Below are 23,947 nucleotides of genomic sequence, written 5' to 3' on the forward strand. Positions count from 1 at the left end.
GTTTACCAACACTGAACAAGAATGCTGCAGCAGCAGCAGGGACTGTTATTGTCAGGTTGTGACTGGTCCGTTGAACTGAGTTCATTGATACGTAGCCAGGTTCATAGGTTTTTGGACAGTGACACATAATCATGTGCACTGAGCCTTGACAAAAATATTGTGTGAAACATTTTGGAATTAGTCATTTTCATACACAGTCCCTCCATTTTTACAATGGATAAATCATCCTTATATTAACAATATAAGGATTATTGTTAATATTTGTTAATACAAATCATAACTTTTCCATCTAGCTTTGTGTAGCAACTCACTGAACATCTTTGTTTCCTTCCTTCGTTCTGAAATACAAACAGTATGGTACTCTATGGTATATCTGTCTAGAGAAGGTGGTTCTTAAAAACTGAGTACAAAAAGGATACAAGTGAGGGAAGCCACCATTCCACCCACAATAACATCACAATGGTCATCAGTTTTAGGAGTGAAAAAAAAAATTAGGCTGATTCACATCCTCAGTGGAACGTATCGCTCATTAAGAAATACAAGAGTTGGCAGTTCTCAAAAAGTGAGTGGCTGTGCATGGAGGAGACATGTGAGGAGAGCCAGCAAGAGACCCACAACAACTCTGGAGGAGTTATAGGCTGCTGTGGCAATGATTGGGGAAACTTTTGTCTGCTGCAATACCAGCCATATTTTCATGGTGGAATGGAGCAAGAAGGATTTTATTTGGAAAAAAAAAAAAAGACATGAAGCTTCAGTGGCAGTTTGCCAGAAGGCACATGGGAGACTTGCGCCTAAGTTTGATCTGTTTTGTTGTATGTCATAGAATAGATTTTCAGTGAGTGCAGTTTGTTGGATTTATTTCATGATCTGGATCTAGCTGAGTGACTGTTTGGCAGTAAATTAGGTTTGGAATCATGGATGAAGTACCAACATGTGACAGCGATAATAAGAAATCATTACTGTTTTTGAAACTACATCAAGGCATATGTTGTGTTTTAAAAAAAAATGAAAATATAACTTGACATAAAAGTGAAACTCACGTAAGGTTTTTATTTTTTGGGGAGTGGGTGGGTGGGTACAATAAGTAATTAACATGTCAAGGCCATTTTATTTTGGTGAAGGTCGGTGTCGTGTGAGTAAAAAGTTGTTTTTTGTCTGCAGTGTGTATATAGTCACATCGTCTCCTTCAGGCTTTGTTTTAAACTTTTATTTCCTCAGTGAAGTTGATGTGAATCCAAAGTTCTGTTCACACAGTTTCACAGTTTGAGCAACTCCAGTGGAGCACAGTGAGCTTTGGGACTTTGCTCAAAGACACCTTAGAGGAACAAGACAAATGGAGTTTTTGACTTCCGCCATCCACATTTAAACCTGCCACTCTGGGGCAAATGGTGCCACCCCTCCAAAGGTAGAACGCTTCTGGCCCTTTTCCAGCCAATCACATCTACTGCTCATAAATAAATAGTACATGGACTGCATTTATATAGCGCTTTCCCATCTGCATCAGACGCTCAAAGCGCTTTACAATTATGCCTCACATTCACCACGATGTTAGGATGCTGCCATACAAGGCGCTCACTACACACTGGGAGCAACTGGGGGACTAAGGACCTTGCCCAAGGGCTCTTGAGCAAGGTCCACCAAAAGGATCCCAATCCAGCCCAAAGCTATTTTTACCAGCAAAATGAAATCCTCCCAATCTGGCAGCACTATAAGGGTGATTCTTAGATTACGGGCACGTATTATGTCCTTTGATCATATTGTATGAAAAACAGAAAAAAGGGGAAATTTCACACTTTTATAGTTATCTTTACAATGAAAGTGTGTTAAGAAATTTGTTCTAGTAGTCTGTGATGACTTTTTCACCTTTTTTCAGCATCATTATATGCAAATATTGCCGTTTTGTGCTTGTCCCACACCCAGACTTTTGATCTTCAATGATAAAAATTAATGGTAAAGAATCGTTTTTTCTAATGTTTTAAAATATCTCTGAATAAAATATCAGTAAAATAATCAAAACATAATTGGGTTATTCAATGTCATACAACTGTTGTGATTTTTTTAAACAAAATGTAGTTGTCCCACACTATTGCCGTAATTTCCACCACAACACTGTAATGTCCCTTTAAACAGTTTGTATGAAAGATTGTTTGGGTAGTTTCTATGGAGATAAACAGTAACATCAGAGCACATGTATATAGCGCCAAATCACAACAAACAGTTGCCCCAAGGCGCTTTATATTGTAAGGCAATGGTGTGGTGGAAATTACATTTACAAGGCCAATAGTGCCCGTAGTTAAAGAATCACCCATAAATACAATTCAAAGATTAGATTAGATAGAACTTTATTAATCCCTTGGGAAGACTCCTTCAGGAAAACTGAGGTTCCAACAGCGTTGCATAGCAGCACACAGGGTAAGAAGCACAGAGAGCATCAAAAATGAAAGAAAAATAGTTCGCAAATAGAAATAGAAATACCAGAAATACTGCTCACTACTGGTTTACTGGCTACTACTGTTCCTCTCCTTCCCGTCCTCTGTCTTCCTGTTACTCCTTCTCCCCCTGAGTGAGGAGTTGTACAGTCTGATGACCTGGAGGATAAAGGAGTTTTTTAGTCTGTTGGTCCTGCACTTAGGAAGGAGCAGTCTGTGGCTGAAGAGGCGCCTGTGGTTGCTGATGACGGTGTGCAGAGGTTGACTGGCATCGTCCATAATGTCCAGCAGTTTGTCCAATGTTCTTTTCATGCCAACCACAGAGCCGGCCCGCCTGATCAGTTTGTCCAGTCTGGATGTGCCCAATTTGGCGGGAAACCACTTAATCCAGCAACACTGTGTAGACGATGGGGGGGGGGTAGAGGGGAGATAACTGGCCGTCCTTGTTCTCACAGAAGTTATTCCAAATCTGTTGTTTGCAATGTTTACTTTCTCGATTCTTTTCCTTTTAGTTGTCTTAGTGTTGGCGTTGAGTGTTGGGCGCCCATCTGATGACTGTCATGCTGTTAACCTGCCTCCACGTACAGGATGTATGTGTGTGTGCTTCTAATGAGGTGTCCTTTGTCACTTCTCTGCATGACCGCCTTGTTTTTATTTGGACTGTTTTGTCAGTTTCACAGAAACTGTTGAATTATTTGGTCTGTAGGCCCCAAGAGTCTAACGAGTCCTCCAGCAGGTCATCGTCACACGATTGTTGTCCTCTTAGGGTTTATGTTTATCTTGACAAAGGAGGTTGTGTGTGTGCGCGCTGACCTGTTTAACTGTTGTGTAACTTGTTCTGCTCTTTCCTGTCATGTATCCTAAAATCTATTTGGGGTCACTTTTTTTTAACACCAAGTGCTTTTGGCTTTTACAGTTTCATAACCGTTTGTCTCCATTGTGATGATGTTGTGAGACACTGAAGGGCTCGAGTGTTTCCAGCTCAAAAAGACAGAGCACAGCTGCTGTTACACGTTCCAAACACATAAGGACACGAGTGTCAGAGTTTCGCTGTAACCGCCTCACTCACTTTTAGGTATCTGGTCAGTGGCATCTCTGAATTTTAAGAACATAAATTAGCGTATCTTGAAAAATCAATGCAAGTTTGTATCATTAGAATATTTAATAAACTGACTGAGGTCATGGAAGGAAAAGGGGAAAAAACTTGCATAATAGTGAAATAATACAAACAGAAATTGTAACTCAGGCACAGTTAAGTTGATTACAGAACTTTTGGAAACATTGACTTTAAATATTTCTTGTAGCCATCTGCTGCTCTTTTCTGTCACTCTTCCGTGCTGTAAGTTCAAGTCCTTTTTTCTTGTGCTTTTTTGGGGGGGGGGGGGGGGCTTCTTTGGGTTGTTGTCCTACTGAGAGACTCACGACTAGAGGTGGGCGGATCGATCCTAATATCGATAATATCGATACCAGCGCTGGTATTGATATTGAACGATCCTCGTGTAAAAAGATCGATACTCAAGCTTTTTTCTCTCCTGTACGCACTGACTGCTGCTCACACAGATTCATCAAAGTCTACTCTGTAAAAGCAGCGCTGTGCTGTGTCACACAACACGGAGCAGCGCACCCTCCCCCCTCTGGTCTTTTGTTGTTGCACCGTCACGTGGCTCAGCGGCGCCAGCCAACAGCCATGCAGGTAGGCTCAGCCTGGCCCGCCCACTCATCGCTTTGCTCTACCTCAGGAGATTCTGTTTTAAGTTGTGTTGAGTGATATTTTTAAACAAAAATGTTGATTGTGATAATAAAGTATTATGTTGTCACGTACAATGTTTGGCGAAATTCTGTTCTAGGTCTTTTGGATCCTTTGGATCTATGAAGCTTAAATATGAAAAAGTATCGGTATCGGTATCAATATTGGCAATACTAGGCCTGTATTTACTTGATATCGGATCAATACCAAAATTCCCAGTATTGCCCACCTCAACTCACGTCTAAGGCTGGAAATAGCAATTATTATTTTCTCAATTAGGTCCATAAAATGAAAAAAAATGAAAATGTGAATCTGTGCTATCCAGAGTCTAACATGACACTATCAAATGTCTTGTTTTGTCCACACCCCAAAGATATTAAGTTTACTGCCTGAGAGGAGTAAAGCAGTGAAATAAACCAAAAAATATTCACATTTAAGATGCTGATATCAAAGAATTGGGTATTTTAAAAAACAACTCTAAATGAATAATCACTCACTCATCTTCAACCGCTTACTCCAATTAAGGGTTGCGGGTGGCTGGCGCCTATCCCAGCAGTCACAGGGCGTGAGGCGGGGTACACTCTGGACGGGACGCCAGTCTGTCGCAGGGCCACATATAGACAAACACACACATTCACACCTACCGACAGTTTAAAGTTTCCAGTCCACTTAACCTGCATGGGAGGGAACTCACGCAAACATGGGGAGAATCGATCCATGACCTTCTTGCTGTGAAGTAACAGTGCTAACCGCTAATCCACCGTGCTGCCCCTGAATGATTAATCGACTATCAAAATAGTTGTTGATTAATTTAGTCCTCATTGATATTCCTGGTGGTGCAGAGCATGGCTTTTCCACATTGATTTACCTAGAAGACCCATCAATAAATCCTCTATGTGCCCTGTTTGATACATAGAGCAGATCTGAAGATATAATCAAACTAAGCATGCCTCGTTCTGGTCAAATCTGTTTGTAGTCCACCCAATAAAGGTGTTTGAAGGGCCAGTATGAGATAAATTAAACTTGAGTCGCTTCATTTCATATGTGTGGTGTCAGTGGAGGAAGCAGCCAGTCTGCGGTGCTCCTGGGATCAGCACAGAGTGCAGTGCATGCTTTTAAAAGTACATAAACACACTGCTTCACTTTAACTATGTAAAAGGTCTATTTTATTCAAACAGATCATCAACAGCGTATGTAAATCTCTCTGCTTCAGAGCACAGGGCCAACACAGTGATAACAAGCAGTGCACCCGCTTTTCTGCTGTTCACACAGACTGCACAGGTGCGTAGCCAGAGGGGTGAAAGGGTGGGAATCCCCAACTGCCTTACAGTAAAGGTCCATTTTTAAGACATTCTTCCACATACAGTAGTGTTCAGAATAATAGTAGTGCTATGTGACTAAAAAGATTAATCCAGGTTTTGAGTATATTTCTTATTGTTACATGGGAAACAAGGTACCAGTAGATTCAGTAGATTCTCACAAATCCAACAAGACCAAACATTCATGATATCCACACTCTTAAGGCTATGAAATTGGGCTATTAGTAAAAAAAAAAGTAGAAAAGGGGGTGTTCACAATAATAGTAGTGTGGCATTCAGTCAGTGAGTTCGTCAATTTTGTGGAACAAACAGGTGTGAATCAGGTGTCCCCTATTTAAGGATGAAGCCAGCACCTGTTGAACATGCTTTTCTCTTTGAAAGCCTGAGGAAAATGGGACGTTCAAGACATTGTTCAGAAGAACAGCGTAGTTTGATTAAAAAGTTGATTGGAGAATGAGCCCATCATCTGCAAATGTCTTGAAATGCCTCAGTGCCACCGAATGGACTGGAGGCTAAGGTAAGCAGCTAACTATACACCTTGCCATCTCAAACGTTTTCTTTGCATTTAGTGAAGTAAACATATGCATGTTTACCTCCACTGGAACCCCCCCCCCCCCCCCCCAATACTACCAGATACTTTACATGATATTTTTGCCAATGATGGTTTAGATAAAAAGTGAAGGTGCAGTTTTTAATGTGTAAAACTGTTTTATGTGCGTGGATGGAGGAAGGGACTCAGTCCAAAGATTACTTATTGCAGTTATCCTGCATGTTCCAGGATTATATGTAACATCTGTACGCTTGGTTTAATAAAATGCACATTAGATGTGTCGACTGGTGTTTATTACCAAATCAAAATTAGTTTTGTTGAGGTCACATATTTTCTGATGCTTGCGGGCAAACGTGTAAACTCCACTGCAGGATTGTAAGTAAATTGTTACAAAAGTAAAACTCATCGAGCAGCTCTGGCACAGTAGATGGGACACAGTGAGTGCCAACAGCTGTTGACGGTCCTGCAAAATGTTACATGCTGATATGTTTCACATGCTCCCCTGACTGTTTTATTGATGCACAGTGTCTACTCCCACCAAATATGTGTCAGGGTGAAGTGGGAGGCGCTGGCCTTCTGACATTCTTCTGTGAAACTCGCAGTAAGATGATGAAATCCTCCAGTGTGCACAGAATTGTCGAACTGCACAATGTTTTGTGAAATGTTGCTTTGCAGGGGTTTAGTGTGCACGTTTGTGAGGGAGGATAGAGATCCATTTTAAGAAGTCAGATTTTTAGCCATATCTTAAATATATAGCAATACATGGTGTGATTGCTATATACACCCCCTTTCTGAGGCAGTTACACAGTTAATCAAGAAATCAATTCAGTTAATCAGTTCAAATCAATGTTAGATGCAAGATACATACATTGATACATTTATTCAGAGGGGAGGATGATAGCAAAATGACTTGTAATACTTAGTACTTGGGAATCATAATCCATACAGCCCTTTGCAACCCCGCATCTGAAAGATAATCTTTTACTGTGTGTAGTAGGGTGGAAACCTTGCCAGGGCGCTATAGATGGCACAGTCAATGCTAGATGCAAGATACATACATGGGTACGTTTGTACAGTGGACAGGATGGTAGTAAAATGTCTCCTATTGTAATCGGCCGAACGAGATGTACGGACCAGTTACGGAAGTTGGGGCGTTCAGTCTCAGTCATTGCCCCCCAACATCAGCTACAGCCCGTTACCACAGTTTCAGAGTTTACCATCAAATGCAGGCATGGAAAGGAACTGATCTACCACCCACTGGCTGGGGCTGGAAAGTGTCTGGGGCAAACCTAATTCCAATAATGACGGGACAGAGATGTTCCACCCAAATCCTTCACTAGAAGCCATCAGATATTCCTGCAAGACTGGTTGCTCAACGAGGTGCTCCTGTCGCAAGGCAGAACTTGACTGTTCTCCTGCATGTGGAGAATGTCATGATATGTGTGCCAACACATCAGATGTTGATTAAGAAGACTTATCTGTTGATGATCAGACTGAATAACCTAATTATCTTCAGATAATTCACAGGGTGGAATTGGGTGCATTCGCTTTCAAGTAGAGTTTCAGAGTGTTCAGCAGTGGTGATGGTGTTCTATTTTATATTACCTGTATGTGCTGCTATGGGCTCCTTATCCATCAGCCCCAACCAGTCCCAACAGAAGACTGCCCCTCCCCTGAGCCTGGTTCTGCTGGAGGTTTCTTCCTGTTTAAAAGGGAGTTTTTCCTTCCCACTGTCGCCAAGTGCTTGCTCACAGGGGGTCGTTTTGACCGTTGGGGTTTTTCCGTAATTATTGTATGGCCTTGCCTTACAATATAAAGTGCCTTGGGGCAACTGTTGTGATTTGGCGCTATATAAATAAAATTGATTTGATTTGATTTGGTCATTATGACTTATGTGTGGTGATTAATGCTCTTACTTGTGGATATTTTGATTTGATGATTAGGATTCTTAACTGTGGTGATGGTGTTTTATTTTAGCAAATAACTACATTTCATCTACTTTTTCATCAGAGTACAGATCAATAATACAATTTTGTGAAAGGACATCCCTTGGTACTAAATTTGGGTTCTATATTATAAACTAAGGCAAATCCTTAAATATTCCCAAAGATTTGGGAAGCCATATTGCAGCCAGACTTTTGACACAAAGCAGAAACTTCGACCACATTACACCCATTTTGGTGTCTCTTCACTGGCTTCCTGTCCCTGTGAGATCAGATTTTAAGGTTCTACTACTAACCTATAAATTTGTTCACGGACTGGCACCTCCTTATCTAGCTGACCTAATTAAACCCTACGTACCGGCCCAGGATTTGCTTTCTCAGGGTGCAGGACTACTTAATGTTCCTAGGGTGAATAAAAAGTCTGCGGGTCACAGAGCTTTCTCTTAACGTACCCCTGTTCAGTGAAATGATCTCCCTGTGTCAATAAAACAGTCAGATTCTGTAGAGACTTTCAACTCCAGACTTAACATGCACTTATTTTCCCTTTCATATGGCTAGCATACTGGCATAGTTGGCATATTGTTATATTATGCTTTTTACTCTTTTAATTCATTTTATTAGGAAACAGAGTGGGCTACAGCCTCAACTTTATCTAAATTTTGGGTCTTTACTGAAGCTTAGGGCTAGTGGCTGCGGATCATTTTAGTATTTCTTCTGTTTTTCATGTTGCTTAATGCTGACAAATTATACTGTATTTGTTGTCTTTCTGATGCTTGATTCTGCTTTTTTCTTTTCTCTCTGTTTGAGGTGCAGCTCCATCCAGAGATGGGTGTGGTATCTGTTCCAGAAACCATCCTGTGCACCGGCAACATTTCTTGTATGTTCGTTTTGTGAATTGTTTTGTAATTTGTGTCTGTAGCATGCCCCAAGCAGAGGGTCACCCCTTTGAGTCTGGTCTGCTTGAGGTTTCTTCCTCAGAGGGAGTTTTTCCTTACCACTGTTGCTCTGGGGGTTAGTAAGGTTAGACCTTACTTGTGTGAAGCGCCTTGACGCAACCTTGTTGTGATTTGGCGCTATATAAATGAAAATAAATTGAAATATTGGATTTATGCAAACATTTCATATGTTCGTATTAAGTTTGACATATTCTAACTGGTTCCCCCCAACAAATGTTTTAAACTTTAAAATAAGTACAGTATCTGGCCTTATGCTTGTTGTATGGCCAAAATAGGTGTTTTCAGAAATTCTGGCAGCCATATTGAGTTTATGCAAATTATGCATGTTTGCCCAAGTTGCATTCGAGTGCGTTTTTAATGTTATGCTAGAGACTTTTGTAAAATGTATTGCAAAGAAAAAAATTCTGTTGCAATTTGTGGTGGGTCACACTGACAAAGCTTATAGATTCACTAGACTAAAAGGATAAATGCTCACTAACAGATTTAGACAGATTTGTGAACATTATTTGAGAGAAATAGATCTTTTGTCTACATAAAAATGTTTTAGATCTTTGAAATCACCTCAAGAAAAATGGGAGCAAAAACAAAAGTGTTGCATTTATATTTTTGTTCAGTGTGTATTGTTCATGCACTTGAATCAAAGTTTTTGGTGGTGTCAGGTTTTTTTTTCCCAATTCTTTTCCAGGTAATTTTCACAGAACATTAGTGATCATGGGTATGCGTAATTTGTCACTACTTTGTAGCACTTTGTGTCCGACTGACAGTGTTGCCACAATTACTTTGAAAAGTTACTTTATTACTTCATTTTTACAGTTACATTTTACAGTGGACAACTTGTCAGCAGCTACTGAATGTAACTAGTAATCTAACTTGTTTTTTTTTTTAAGGTTGAGTACTCAGAAAAGTAAATGTTACTTTGCTGATTATTCAATCTTAAGAGTAACCAAGATAGATTACTAGTTATCTTATCAGTTACATTCAGCAGCTGCCGACAAGTTGTAAGCAGCTGCTAATAAAGTAACTGTATAAAGTAATTAATAAGTAACTTTTCAAAGTAACTGTGGTAACACTGCCGACTGATAACTGGAGGATAGACAGAAAGGCATGAAATTAGAGCTTCCATCCAATTTTGGTGGTGTATGTAAATCCATAAAAGAAAAATGAGAGTGACTGAGGCACTATTGTTTGAGATATAATGCAAAATGTACAACAAATGGGTTTTTGAACATTAAATTCAAATGTCCACAAAATCCACAATCTGGATCAAACTTTGTCAGTCTGCAACTCACTTTCAAATATGAGTGATTGGGGCACATTTGATTAAGATATAATGTCAAATATACATTAAATGGGGTTTTCAGTGTTAAATTTAAATGGCCACAAAATCTGTAATCTGGATCAAACTTTGTAAATCAGTAAAGGATATCATATTACATAATACTGTCAAATATGAAAGAAATTTGACCTTTCTTGACTGAGTTATGAATTTTTGAAAATTTGTTTAATTTTAAAGATATGGAATTTAAAAATTTTCCAAGATTTTTCCTGACTTTGACCTTTGAGCTATGACCTTGAAACTTGAATCAGTTCTTGCCTATATTAGGATTTGAATCTTCAGTAAACATTTCACAATGATATGAAAAATTGTGAGTTACAGGCTGTTAAACAGACAAACAGGGATGACAACAAATAGTAAATGCCAGCCACAAAAAAGCCCTGCCAAAATTAGCACAAAAATATCCAGAATAGTTCAGCATGAATTTTATTAATATTTAAAGCAGCTCTGAGGTCCTGCTGTGACATTCCTGTGTTCAGCATTTTCTGTCCTTGTGCTGGAAGATGATGAGCTATGGCCGTTTATCTCAGGGCTGGAAAACAGGAACACTTCCTCTTTCCGAGGGATCACAGGTCAAGGGGAAATTGTATTTGTGCGATCCCAAATTCCATTCTGTTTATTTTCTCAAAGTGGAATCAGAGAGCGTCCTTGCCAAAGGAGATAGTGAAAGTGTAAAACAAACCTTTCCTTTCTTTCCTTTATCTCTTCTGTTTTGTTACTGCAGACAAAAAAAAAAAATCAGCAGAAATGTGGAATACATTTCTGCCATTCATATGTTATAGAAAAGGTAAACAAACAGTTGTGTCAAATGTTAGAATGAGATGGGAAATCCTCCTCCCAGACTGGACAAAATGTAACTGAAAGCTTTAAAAATGATGGAAGATGCTAAAATGTAGTACTAAAAATGTAGTGGGAAATTTTCTTCCTTAAAATTCTTTTATGAACTGCAGTAAAATAGTGATGTTTATTAATATATTTATGTCTTATTATGTTCATCTGCTACTGTTTTGATATCATGTACAAAAACATTTTTTTTTTATAAAAATAAGTTTTTATTATTTTTATTTCATTGTTTATCTTTTGCTTGAATATTCAGATTCTTTATATATATATATATATATATATATATATATATATATATATATATATATATATATATATATATATATATATATATATATATATATATATATATATATATATATATCACTTTTCCCATGTTTTTTAAGTTACAGCCTAAATCAAAGTGGATGAAATTTGTTTTGTTTTTTGTTTTTTTCCCCTCAAAATTTTACAAACAATACCCCATAATGACAATGTGGGAAAAAAGCTTCTTTTTTTAGATTTTTGCAAATGTATTACAAAACAAACAACAACAAAAAACAAACTAAGAAATCAGATGTACAAAAGTATTCACAGCCTTTGCCATGAAGCTCAAAATTTAGCTCAGGTGTATCCTATTTCCATTGATCATACTTGAGATGTTTCTACAGCTTAATAGGAGTCCAACAGGAGGTAAATTCAATTGATTGGATATGATTTGGAAAGGCACACACTCGTCTAGGTATATACGTATATTTCTGCTCGGAACATTATTAGAAGAAAATAATTTCTTTACTTTATTTTTACCGCCCAGTCACCACCACCTAAATAAGTAAAATTATAATACTTATTTTAAATTGCAACATTTTTAAATAAATGCATTTGAAAATTTTGAAACATGTACTTTGAAAACATATTATGTCATAGATTTTAGAATAAGATTTTATGTAATTAAACTCATAAACGTCCAAACTTGTAAAAAGAAAAAAAAAATCAAGTTTATTGATTTACACAGAACAATCAAATTCCAAATTCATTTTCAAAAACAAAAATAATAAAATGTTTATAAAAACCAGATAAAATAACCTATACAATTTGGGAGACTAATTGCCTCAAAGAAATTTTGTATTTTTTAAAAACAGTGTAAGGTGATCATTTTTGTTGTTTTATATATTTAATATAAACTATTGAAAATATTTACATTATTTTCCATTATTTGCATATTGATTTGACTTTTAAAAACTATTGACGAGATAGATTATCTCGTCAATAGTTTTACATCCTCATTGAGCACAACTTTGGATGCTGTAGCTCCTCTGAAAAAGACAGCCTTAAATCAGAAGTGCCTGACTCCATGGTATAACTCACAAACTCGCAGCTTAAAGCAGATAACCCATAAGTTGGAGAGGAAATGGCGTCTCACTAATTTAGAAGATCTTCACTTAGCCTGGAAAAAGAGTCTGTTGCTCTATAAAAAAAGCCCTCCGTAAAGCTAGGACATCTTACTACTCATCACTAATTGAACAAAATAAGAACAACCCCAGGTTTCTTTTCAGCACTGTAGCCAGGCTGACAAAGAGTCAGAGCTCTATTGAGCCGAGTATTCCTTTAACTTTAACTAGTATTGACTTCATGACTTTCTTTGCTAATAAAATTTTAACTATTAGAGAAAAAATTACTTATAACCATCCCAAAGACATATCGTTATGTTTGGCTGCTTTCAGTAATGCTGGTATTTGGTTAGACTCTTTCTCTCCGATTGTTCTGAGTTATTTTCATTAGTTACTTCCTCCAAACCATCAACATGTCTATTAGACCCCATTCCTACCAGGCTGCTCAAGGAAGCCATACCATTAATTAATGCTTCAATCTTAAATATGATCAATCTATCTTTATTGGTTGGCTATGTACCACAGGCTTTTAAGGTGGCAGTAAGTAAACCATTACTTAAAAAGCCATCACTTGACCCAGTGATCTTAACTAATTATAGGCCAATCTCCACCCTTCCTTTTCTCTCAAAAATTCTTGAAAGGGTAGTTGTAAAACAGCTAACTGATCATCTGCAGAGGAATGGTCTATTTGAAGAATTTCAGTCAGGTTTTAGAATTCATCATAGTACAGAAACAGCATTAGTGAAGGTTACAAATGATCTTCTTATGGCCTCAGACAGTGGACTCATCTCTGTGCTTGTCCTGTTAGACCTCAGTGCTGCTTTTGATACTGTTGACCATAAAATTTTATTACAGAGATTAGAGCATGCCATAGGTATTAAAGGCACTGCGCTGCGGTGGTTTGAATCACATTTATCTAATAGATTACAATTTGTTCATGTAAATGGGGAGTCTTCTTCACAGACTAAGGTTAATTATGGAGTTCCACAAGGTTCTGTGCTAGGACCAATTTTATTCACTTTATACATGCTTCCCTTAGGCAGTATTATTAGAAAGCATTGCTTAAATTTTCACTGTTATGCAGATGATACCCAGCTTTATCTATCCATGAAGCCAGAGGACACACACCAATTAGTTAAATTGCAGGAATGTCTTACAGACATAAAGACATGGATGACCTCTAATTTCCTGCTTTTAAATTCAGATAAAACTGAAGTTATTGTACTTGGTCCCACAAATCTTAGAAACATGGTGTCTAACCAGATCCTTACTCTGGATGGCATTACCCCGACCTCTAGTAATACTATGAGAAATCTTGGAGTCATTTTTGATCAGGATATGTCCTTCAATGCGCATATTAAGCAAATATGTAGGACTGCTTTTTTGCATTTGCCCAATATCTCTAAAATTAGAAAGGTCTTGTCTCAGAGTGATGCTGAAAAACTAATTCATGCATGTATTTCTTCTAGGCTGGACTATTGTAATTCATTATTATCAGGTTGTCCTAAAAGTTCCCTGAAAAGCCTTCAGTTAATTCAAAATGCTGCAGCTAGAGTACTGACGGGGACTAGAAGGAGAGAGCATATTTCACCCATATTGGCCTCTCTTCATTAGCTTCCTGTTAATTCTAGAATAGAATTTAAAATTCTTCTTCTTACTTATAAGGTATTGAATAATCAGTTCCCATCTTATCTTAGGGACCTCATAGTACCATATCACCCCAATAGAGCGCTTCGCTCTCAGACTGCAGGCTTACTTGTAGTTCCTAGGGTTTTTAAGAGTAGAATGGGAGGCAGAGCCTTCAGCTTTCAGGCTCCTCTCCTGTGGAACCAGCTCCCAATTCAGATCAGGGAGACAGACACCCTCTCTACTTTTAAGATTAGGCTTAAAACTTTCCTTTTTGCTAAAGCTTATAGTTAGGGCTGGATCAGGTGACCCTGAACCATCCCTTAGTTATGCTGCTATAGACTTAGACTGCTGGGGGGTTCCCATGATGCACTGAGTGTTTCTTTCTCTTTTTGCTCTGTATGCACCACTCTGCATTTAGTCATTAGTGATTGATCTCTGCTCTCTTCCACAGCATGTCTTTTTCCTGATTCTCTCCCCTCAGCCCCAACCAGTCCCAGCAGAAGACTGCCCCTCCCTGTGCCTGGTTTTGCTGGAGGTTTCTTCCTGTTAAAAGGGAGTTTCCCTTCCCACTGTTGCCAAGTGCTTGCTCACAGGGGGTCGTTTTGACCGTTGGGATTTTTCTGTAATTATTGTATGGCTTTTGCCTTACAATATAAAGCGCCTTGGGGCAACTGTTTGTTGTGATTTGGCGCTATATAAATAAAATTGATTTGATTTTGACTTTTCTCTTTTTAAACTTGCTTTAATCTCATAATGAAAAGAAAATCTAAACATGCAAAATAACTGGCAGTAATCAGCCTCACACTTTAATCAAAGTGGACATATCTGAAAATAAAAGCAGGTATCCTATATGATCAGAATTTCTGTTTGTTTTTCTTGTTTGTTTGTTTTTTGTGGTGGTGGTTTTTCTCTGTCCCTATCTGTAGTCATGTCAAACACATCAGACCCTCTGGAATAACAGCAGATAAGAAACCAGCCAGCAGACCCGCGACAGTCTGATCTGTCTGCTGTGGGCTCACACAGATTGGTGGAACCGCTTTGATATGAACTGGAACTGGCTTCCTTACTGATTGTGTTGTTCAATAATCTTAATGGCGGTGTGTATTTTGGAGGCCACCGCCCATCTCAGTGCACTTCCACCGCCACCCAGGCACCGTGCAGCCCTCCACAGGGGCTTCTGTCAAACAAACAGTCTCTTATCTCATCACTCATACCTTTGCATCCTGCACAAAATCACTAAAGTTTGGCTGCACTTCAAAGATGCTGGAATAATGAGCTGTGAGACATGACGAGCAAACAGGGAGCTTCCTGTCATCAAATAAACAGGAGTGAGTCCCTCGCGTAAATGACCACACCGGCTATTTGGAGCCCAATGTTTATGCACACCACATTGCTAGCAACCATCGATTAAACCATCCAGCGAGTACAGCGACATTTAAAACCTGTTTTTCCTCTTTATCAGATCAACATGTTGATTCTTGAAACAAACTTGGAAGGCACAAATCCACTGAGGGAACATGAGGCCCACCCCCTTAAAGTTTGTGTAACTTTATTATTTTAGTTAAAAAAAAGAATAATAAATGAAAAATATTGCAACCCCAAATCAGAGAAGTTATGATTGTATGAAAAATGCAAAACAACAGCAACAAAGTAATTTTTGCATTTACTTTGACTTCTGTTTCACTGCAGAGCATGTGAACCCAACATACAACCCCAATTCCAATGAAGTTGGGACATTGTGTAAAATGTAAATAAAAACAAAATACAATGATTTGCAAATCCTCTTCAACCTATATTCAATTGAATACACCACATAGACAAGATATTTAATGTTCAAACTGATAGACTTTAATGTTTTTGTGCAAATATTTGCTCATTTTTAAATGGATGCCTGCAACACATTTCAAAAAAGCTGGGACAGTGGTATGTTTACTTGTACCATATAAGTTCCAGATTCTCTGAATCTTCTGATTATATTATGGACTGTAGATGATGGAATCCCTAAATTCCTTGTAATTGAACATTGAGAAACATTGTTCTTAAACTGTATCTTTTCACACAGTTGTTCACAAAGTGGTGATCCTCACCCCTTCTTTGCTTGTGAACGGCTGAGCCTTTTGGGGATGACACAATCATGACACTCACCTGTTTCCAATTGACCTGTTCACCTGTGGAATGTTCCAGACAGGTGTTCTTTGTGTATCCAAAAACTTTCCCAGTCTTTTGTTGCCCCTGTCCCAGCTTTTTTGAAATGTGTTGCAGGCATCCATTTCCAGTGATGCCGGTAACGCGTTACTTTACCGGTAATCTGACCACTTTTTTTTTAGTAACGAGTAATCTAACGCGTTAATCTTTCCAAATCAGTAATCAGATTAAAGTTACTTCTCCATGTCACTGTGTGTTACTATTATTTTTCATTGTGGGTCGATAGCAGCATTAAACTTGGTCTGTGGGCAGGAGGTCGGGGTTCGACTGAACTGCCCACTTTCAGCGAACTGTGAGCTTTTCATCCACGTTTTTTTGCAGATGCTCGACTTGTCCTCACCTCTTAAAGCACGGTGATCAGCACACCTGCACTGAGCTTTACAAAGACATTTTTATACTGTTTTTCCTCCTTTATTTAGAATTCTGAGCTGAGCCGCTCTGTATCGTCTCGTTAAAAACAGCTGATCCTCCGCGACGCGTCAACAACTAACACTTTTTTCCACTCAAATGCACCTAAACTCTCTTTCTGAGGACCACATGATGTGAAAACGCAATAAAACTTTCTTACCTGTAAATCTGGTCATGTTTTCTGCGTAAATAAATGTTATCCATTCTTTGTGCTCAAACGCCAAAGCAGGGGCGAATCCAGATGGAATGGGGGCGTGGGGCAGGGATGTGCCCCCCACAACACCCCTAGATTAAAGGTCCAGTTTTGAAGCCGTTTTTTACTACAACTACTAATATTGCTTAAAATAATAATAATTTCGACAAGTAAAATGTTTAGAGAGAATTTAAATGTTAGAAAAATGTTAGAATTTAATAGTTACATTTATAAACAATGTAGGTTCGAAATTGCAAGTTTTACTGTTACAGTGCTGTCAACAGTTAAATATGAGGTCAAGAAAGAGGTCTTTATTTTACTTTTTATAAAACAAGTATTTATTTTCATTGAAGTCAAGAAAGGGTGACTATAAAGTGAGTTTTGGCAAAACAGGTATCATTGTCATGTTGAGGTGGCAGAGGGTTGTTTTCGGCAGCTGGGAAAAGTAACTAAAAAAGTAACTAGTAATCTAACTTAGTTACTTTTACAATTGAGTAATCAGTAAAGTAACTAAGTTACTTTTTCAAGGAGTAATCAGTAATTGGATTACTTTTTCAAAGTAACTGTGGCAACACTGTCCATTTCAAAATTAGCAAATATTTTACAAAAAAGTCTATCAGTTTGAACATTAAATATCTTGTCTTTGTGGTGTATTCAATTGAATATAGATTGAAGAGGATTTGCAAATCATTGTATTTTGTTTTTATTTATTTCATTGGAACTGGGGTTGTATTTCATGGTTTGTCTGGTCAACTTTATTTTGTGTGTTCATATACATCCATTTTTGCATTTCGGGCCTGCATGACGTTCCCAAAAAAGTTGGGATGAAGCACGTTAGAGCTGTTAATGAGGTAACCATAATTTCTCCACAATTCTTGAATCATTTATTGATATTAGGCACAGTAGCGGGAGAAACATACAAATCCCTTCTCATCTTTCTTTGAGAAACAATGATTTTAAACATTTCAATAATTTCAAATTTGGTATTATTTTACAGAAAGTGAAGAAAAAGTTATATTAGGCCGGTCAAAAAAAAAAAAATAGCAGTGTGCTTTTTTTTTTTTTTTTTTTAACAGTCAAACATTACTGTATATGCTGAAAAAGGTTTGAATATTTACCTTTCCTGTGAATCACTGAACTAATATTTCATTGTAGAAATACTGTTTCTATCACTGTTTCTAAGAACTGCTTCACATCTGCGTTCCTGCGTTGTTACAGTACTCACAGGTAACTTTAGATCTTCTCTGATCACCCTGGAGCTGATCGTTCACTTTGCCATTCTGGCTATTCTTTGTTCCATTTGAATGGTGGTTTTCCATTTTCTTTGATGTCTTTCTGGTTTTGTTGCCATTTTAAAGCATTTGAGATCATTTTAGCTGAGCATCCTATCATTTTCTGCACTTCTTTGTTTTCCTCTCTCCAGTAAACTTTTTAATCAAAGTATGCTGTTCTTCCGAACAATGTCTGGAACAAACCAACATGTACATCATTTGCTGCCTTCGTCCTTAAATTAGGGCCATCTGTAAGGGTGTAATAAGCGTCACAGAAAGAAAAATGCAAATGTTATTTTATTTATTTATTTATTTTTAACAGCCTGATATTACCTTTTCTTCACTTTCTGTAGAGTAATGCCAAATTTGATAAATTTTTCTTCGTTTTGATGTGAAATAAAATCTGCAGCGTTCCCAATGTATTTGCACATATGGAAATTAAAGCTGTTTTAAGGATTTTGAGCTTTGCTCAATTTTTTTAAACACTGCTATTATTTTGAACACAACTGTATGTATATGCGTGCGTACCTTTTATATATTAAGGGTGTGAAACCCCATCCTAAATCTCTATATGACCTTTGGGGTGACTGGATGTGACATACCCCGAATTAATCTCTGTGACATCATGTTGCCAGATTTAATGCTCTGATTGGTGTTTTGTTTTCAGTGTTTGCTGTTTGTTTGGTTTTTATTGATGGGCAGTTGCTCCATTTACAATAAGGAAATAACCGGTTAGCTTTATGGTATTATCCAGGAAATAGATGGTCGGTACCTCCGACTTGCAAAAACCACATCTCATTCTTATTAGCATCACCATTCAGTGAGGACTTAATGGAAACAGGAAGACTGTTTAAAGGTTGGAATGCAGAATGTTCCTGACACCAGGCTTTTGGTTTAGACTATTGTCCAGATGACACTTATGTGACAGTTTTATGTTTTTTTTTTTTGGTGCTTAAATATGATCCTTTTGTTTGGGCTCACTGTAAATTTGTTCCACTGTGTGTGTGTGTGTGTGTGTGTGTGTGTATTTTCCACTCATTGTAAACCCTCAAACACATTACATTGAGGTTACGTGGGATACTTATATCACTTTGCATTGATTACAGATGTACCACAAAATATTTTATGGAAATGCTATTTTTTTTTAAGCAGAAATAATGCTTCACTGCACCAGGGTAGTTTACACACCTTATGCACAAAAATTGTGCATTATAAAATGCAGTATTTAAGAACAAGAGTCTGTGTACCAATTAAAAAAGTTGAGGCCATTAAATTTTAGCTAAACATGGGACGAGTTGTCGTAATAGTCAACTACGACTATTTTTTTATTTGTCGACTAGTTGAAAGCAATTTATTAAGTTAATTTAACCTTTAAACGAGCAGACCTGCTGGAGCTGCCTCCACTGCCAGTGACGACAGTGTGCGAACCTCGGCAGGTGGATTAGTCGCTCAAACAGGTCGTCTATTCCTAGTAAATGAATGCAGGTATGGTCTTCATCTGAATGCTGTTTTTTTTTTTTTGTATTAGTGATTTAGTGCTTTATATTTGTTCAAATAAATGTCACATTTGAATTTCACGATGAAGATTCGAAATTGGCTTAATTCCTTCCATGTCGAATTTAGTCGCCTACTAGTCGATGGATGACTAATGGTACCCGACTAGTCCACTAATTATTTCCATTAGTCCTCCCAACCCTAATTTTAAGAGAGTCATAATTTTAGATTGCTCTAGTTTCCATTTACCAGCCTGACTGCATTTTCTAGCTGCGTTTCTATCAGCAAATTTTAAATAACCGATTTTCCTGCACGTTGATCCAGCCCAGCCCTTTCTTGCCTCTGAGCCTGTGATCGGCTGCTGTCTTGAGCTCCCAGGCCCTTGCCTGTGTTAAAGGCATCCTGAGGTTAAAAGTCGGGGCTGTTGCGGCCGACATGTGTCCACAGTGACGGGCAGTGTGACTTGAAGAGGTGATGTTGCACCATTTTGCTGATGACATTTACTTGGCAGAGTTAATTGTTAAAAAAAAAAATCAGTCCACTGTTGTGTTGTCAGCCATTTCCTGATCTGCACAATGTTTTTTTTTTTTTTTTTTTTTTTTTTACTTGACATGTCAGTACAGTGGAGAAATGTCTCTTCATCAGTTTCTGGTTCCAGAACAGTAGAATTGCTACAACATTGTCTTCTTCAGCAAAGTAGTTTAGGTTTATTAAGGTTTATTAAACTTCTTATTGTTATTGTTCACTGATTTTACCTTATCTAACCTTTTGCTGCAGCATGGTGGATTAGTGTTTAGCACTGTTGCCTCACACCAAGAAGGTCATGGGTTTGATTCCTACTTATGGCCTTTCTGTGTGGAGTTTGCATGGGTTCAGTAGATTGATCTACTGGATGGCAGTGTGAATAGTGCCCGCCCAAATATCACATGGTTGTTGTTTACAAATAAAAAAATGACATATTTTACAAATACACATTTATTTGTAAAAACCAACACACGTTACACTAGCTTGTGTGTTGGTTTTTACATATAATAAACCAACCAATCAGTGATGAGCGGAGGCTCATTTTCCCATAATGCCTTTTGGCATCTGTGTGTGTTAATGTTCAAACCTTCACAATTAGGGCATTATTTGAAAATTTAAAGATGTGTTATATTTTCACTTTTTAAAAATGACAGAGTTGACATTAACGTAGATAATCTATCCGGATTAATTTGGTTTATAAGTCAAAACCACAAGTCAAACTTGCTTTGCTTTTAATCACTTCTGAATGTAAATGACCCTTACAGCAGTGGGGAGAATTCACAAAGATAGAAGCACTGACTCATTGGTTGTGTTGGGTTTGTGATCGTCTTTGATTCTAACAGAAGCGTTGGCGGTACTTAAACTCAAAACCGGCTTGTCAGCATCTGAGAGTGTGTACTGGAGACAGTACTGAAAGTTAGCGGTTAGCTGTAGCTTCTGCAAATTTCTTTAGTGGTTTATCGGTTTAGCGTTATAAAAGTTACCTTTTTGGTTAGCTGTGCCCACCATTGATCGTGAGTCACTTTTGTATGGATTAAAGTCACTGACTGGGGCTCTTGCCTTGCTGTGGGCAAGAAACGAGAATCGTCCCCCATTCCGTTTGCACCGCTCCAAATCCTGCACTGCTCTGTGCCGAGTCAAGTTACAGTCCAGTCGGAATTAATAACTTCAAAGCGAATTTCTGTTTTAAATCAAATGGCACCTCTTTCCAAACGTTGTAATACAAACAGTAAACCAAAACTTTTTTTTTCTCCCAAAATGAGACATTGTCTGTGTTTTATGAGTTACATCCTGACGTACAGCGCAGCCGGCTGAGCTCAGCTCAGAGTCTATGATGTTACATTTCTGTCATTAATATCTGAAAGTAAATGCTTTTGACAAAAACTACAGTTTTTTTATTTCTGTTGATGTCCAGAGATCAAGGATCCAGTGACCAATTTCATAGTTATTTACTTTAAGACTCAATACAATGTTGTTGACATAGAAAATCCGTAAAGCCTACTCTTAGTACACAGAAAATTCACAGGGGGTATTGATAAGTAGAATCGATATCGATAAAATCTTATCAATACCCATCCCTAATAAAGACTGCGTATTCTTGAGTTTGTGGATATTATTTTAACACAAATGAGATGAAGTATATAATTAAACTAATCAGGGTACTGATTTGCTTTGATCCTTCATGTGTGTATAGTTTGCAGTTTGTAAGTACTGTATTTTTATAAAATTGGTCACTGGGCAGTTCAAGTGCTTGTTCCAGTAACTTCTGTATGTGGGACTAGTTGTTGAAAAATATAGATTCTAGTTGAAAATTAAGCATTAAGTTTGGATCTGTGTGCACCCTCATCCTTGCTGATTGTATTGTCCAGGAGCAGACCATCTAGATCACTTTGTGTCACTTTTCATGCTCTGCCCATCATCATGTGCACAGAGAGCTTCATCTTTTCTGTCACTCTTCAGCGGGTCTACCCTCATTCATCCTCACGATGTTGGCCAGACCGTACCAAAGAGGAATCTACTGCAATGACCAGACCATCAACTACCCATACAGGAGAGACACCATCTCCCACGCCGGAATGGCTGCCGTCACCATCACCTGCTCTGTTGTCATTGTGAGTCACTTATGTCATAAAAACAATGATGTCACAGAGGAAGGAGTGATTGTACAAGAGATGCAGAGATGATGAATTTTCACTGTTTTGCAATTATGTTGACTTCTGAAGAAACAAATACTGGGCATGTCCTCCTCAGGGGCTCGGGCTTGTCATTGGGGAAGATCGGGACTACTTCTGATTCCGAGCTGGGTCTTTCTGCAGGCTCACCGCTATGTAATATTCATACAGGCAAGGCCTGTCAGACAGTTGGTTTATGGCTGTTGAGTGGAATCTGGTCCCCCTGGCACCGTTCTGGCCATCTTCTGTTTTAATTTCAAGTTTGGTCAGGATGCATGTGACCCTCACTGAGAACTGTGCGATGATAAAAACCAAGTGATATAATCCATTTTATGGGGGCAGCACAGTGGCTTAGCCGTTAGAACTGTTGCCTCACAGCAGGAAGGTCATGGGTTTGATTCCCATCTGTGGCCTTTCTGTGTGGAGTTTGCTTGTTTTCCCCGTGTTTGCATGGGTTCCCTCCGGGTGCTCCGGCTTCCTCCCACATCCTAAAGACATGCAGGTTTGGTGGATTGGAAAATTTAAATTATCCGTAGGTGTGCGAGTGGGTGTGACTGCATTTGTTTGTCTATATGTGTCCCTGCGACAGGCTGGTGTCCTGTCCAGGGTGTACCCCGTCTCACGCCCTATGACTAAGATGAGTGAGTACATTTTTTGTAAAGTTGATGAATTAATAGCTTACATATTATGTGGACCACATGGGGGCAGTGTGATGGCCAAGCAGTCAGTGTACTTGCTTCCAAAACAGAAAATTCCCAGTTCAAGAGCACCCGCGCACATTCTCCATGTACTGCAGAGTCCGGCTTAAAACTTGTGCTAAATCACTGTGCCAGTCCTCGTCTGATCCGCTGTGGCAACCGCGAAAGAACTAATGATATAATGATGACACAGAAAGGCCTATTTCATATTATATTTTAGTAAACAGTATTCACTCATGTTTGATTATCTTTCTCCTCTTATTTAGAACCTTTGGGCAAATGTTTAATTTATATATATATATATATATGTGTGTGTGTGTGTGTGTGTGTGTGTGTGTGTTTAAAACGCTGTCATTATTTTTACAGATCACTTCTGGAGAGGCGTACTTGGTCCGCACCAACCGCCTTCACTCCAACTCTCAGTTCAACCAGTACCTGTCCGCTCTGTACAAGGTGGTTGGAACCTTCCTGTTTGGAGGTGCTGTCAGCCAGTCAATGACCGACCTAGCCAAGTACACCATAGGTCGTCCACGTCCAAACTTCTTTGCTTTATGTGCCCCGTCCGCCTGTGAAGGATTCATGCTGCAGCTGAACTGTACCGGAAGCCCTCACAATGTGACGGAATCCAGGTGATGTTTGTCGTTTATCCTTATTATGCTTTCAGGGGCGTTACATTTTATTCTAATCCAATTCCATTTTTCCCGTGAATCTGATTGGTTAATCGTGTGAGATTTCAAACCATAAAATACCTCATGGACGGTGGCAAAATATTAAAACCGTTTCACATTTGATGTGTTACTCTGCCCCCGACCACGTTGCTGCGCAGGTGTCAACAATGACGCTGGCACCCGAGACCGACA

At 38.5% G+C, this 23,947-nt stretch overlaps 1 protein-coding gene across 1 annotated transcript in view; it reads left to right on the forward strand.

Moving 5' to 3' along the window:
* The window catches only part of plpp2a (phospholipid phosphatase 2a), a 36,763-nt gene that overhangs the window by 3,437 nt on the left and 9,379 nt on the right, over positions 1 to 23,947 (forward strand). Inside the window, exons 2-3 of the mRNA XM_034160060.1 lie at positions 22,178 to 22,329; positions 23,454 to 23,716. Coding sequence (XP_034015951.1) covers positions 22,178 to 22,329; positions 23,454 to 23,716 — 415 coding nt within the window. The remainder of the gene's footprint in view (positions 1 to 22,177; positions 22,330 to 23,453; positions 23,717 to 23,947) is intronic.

Source organism: Thalassophryne amazonica, chromosome 19 (genome assembly GCF_902500255.1).
Source record: "Thalassophryne amazonica chromosome 19, fThaAma1.1, whole genome shotgun sequence".
Taxonomy (NCBI): domain Eukaryota; kingdom Metazoa; phylum Chordata; class Actinopteri; order Batrachoidiformes; family Batrachoididae; genus Thalassophryne; species Thalassophryne amazonica.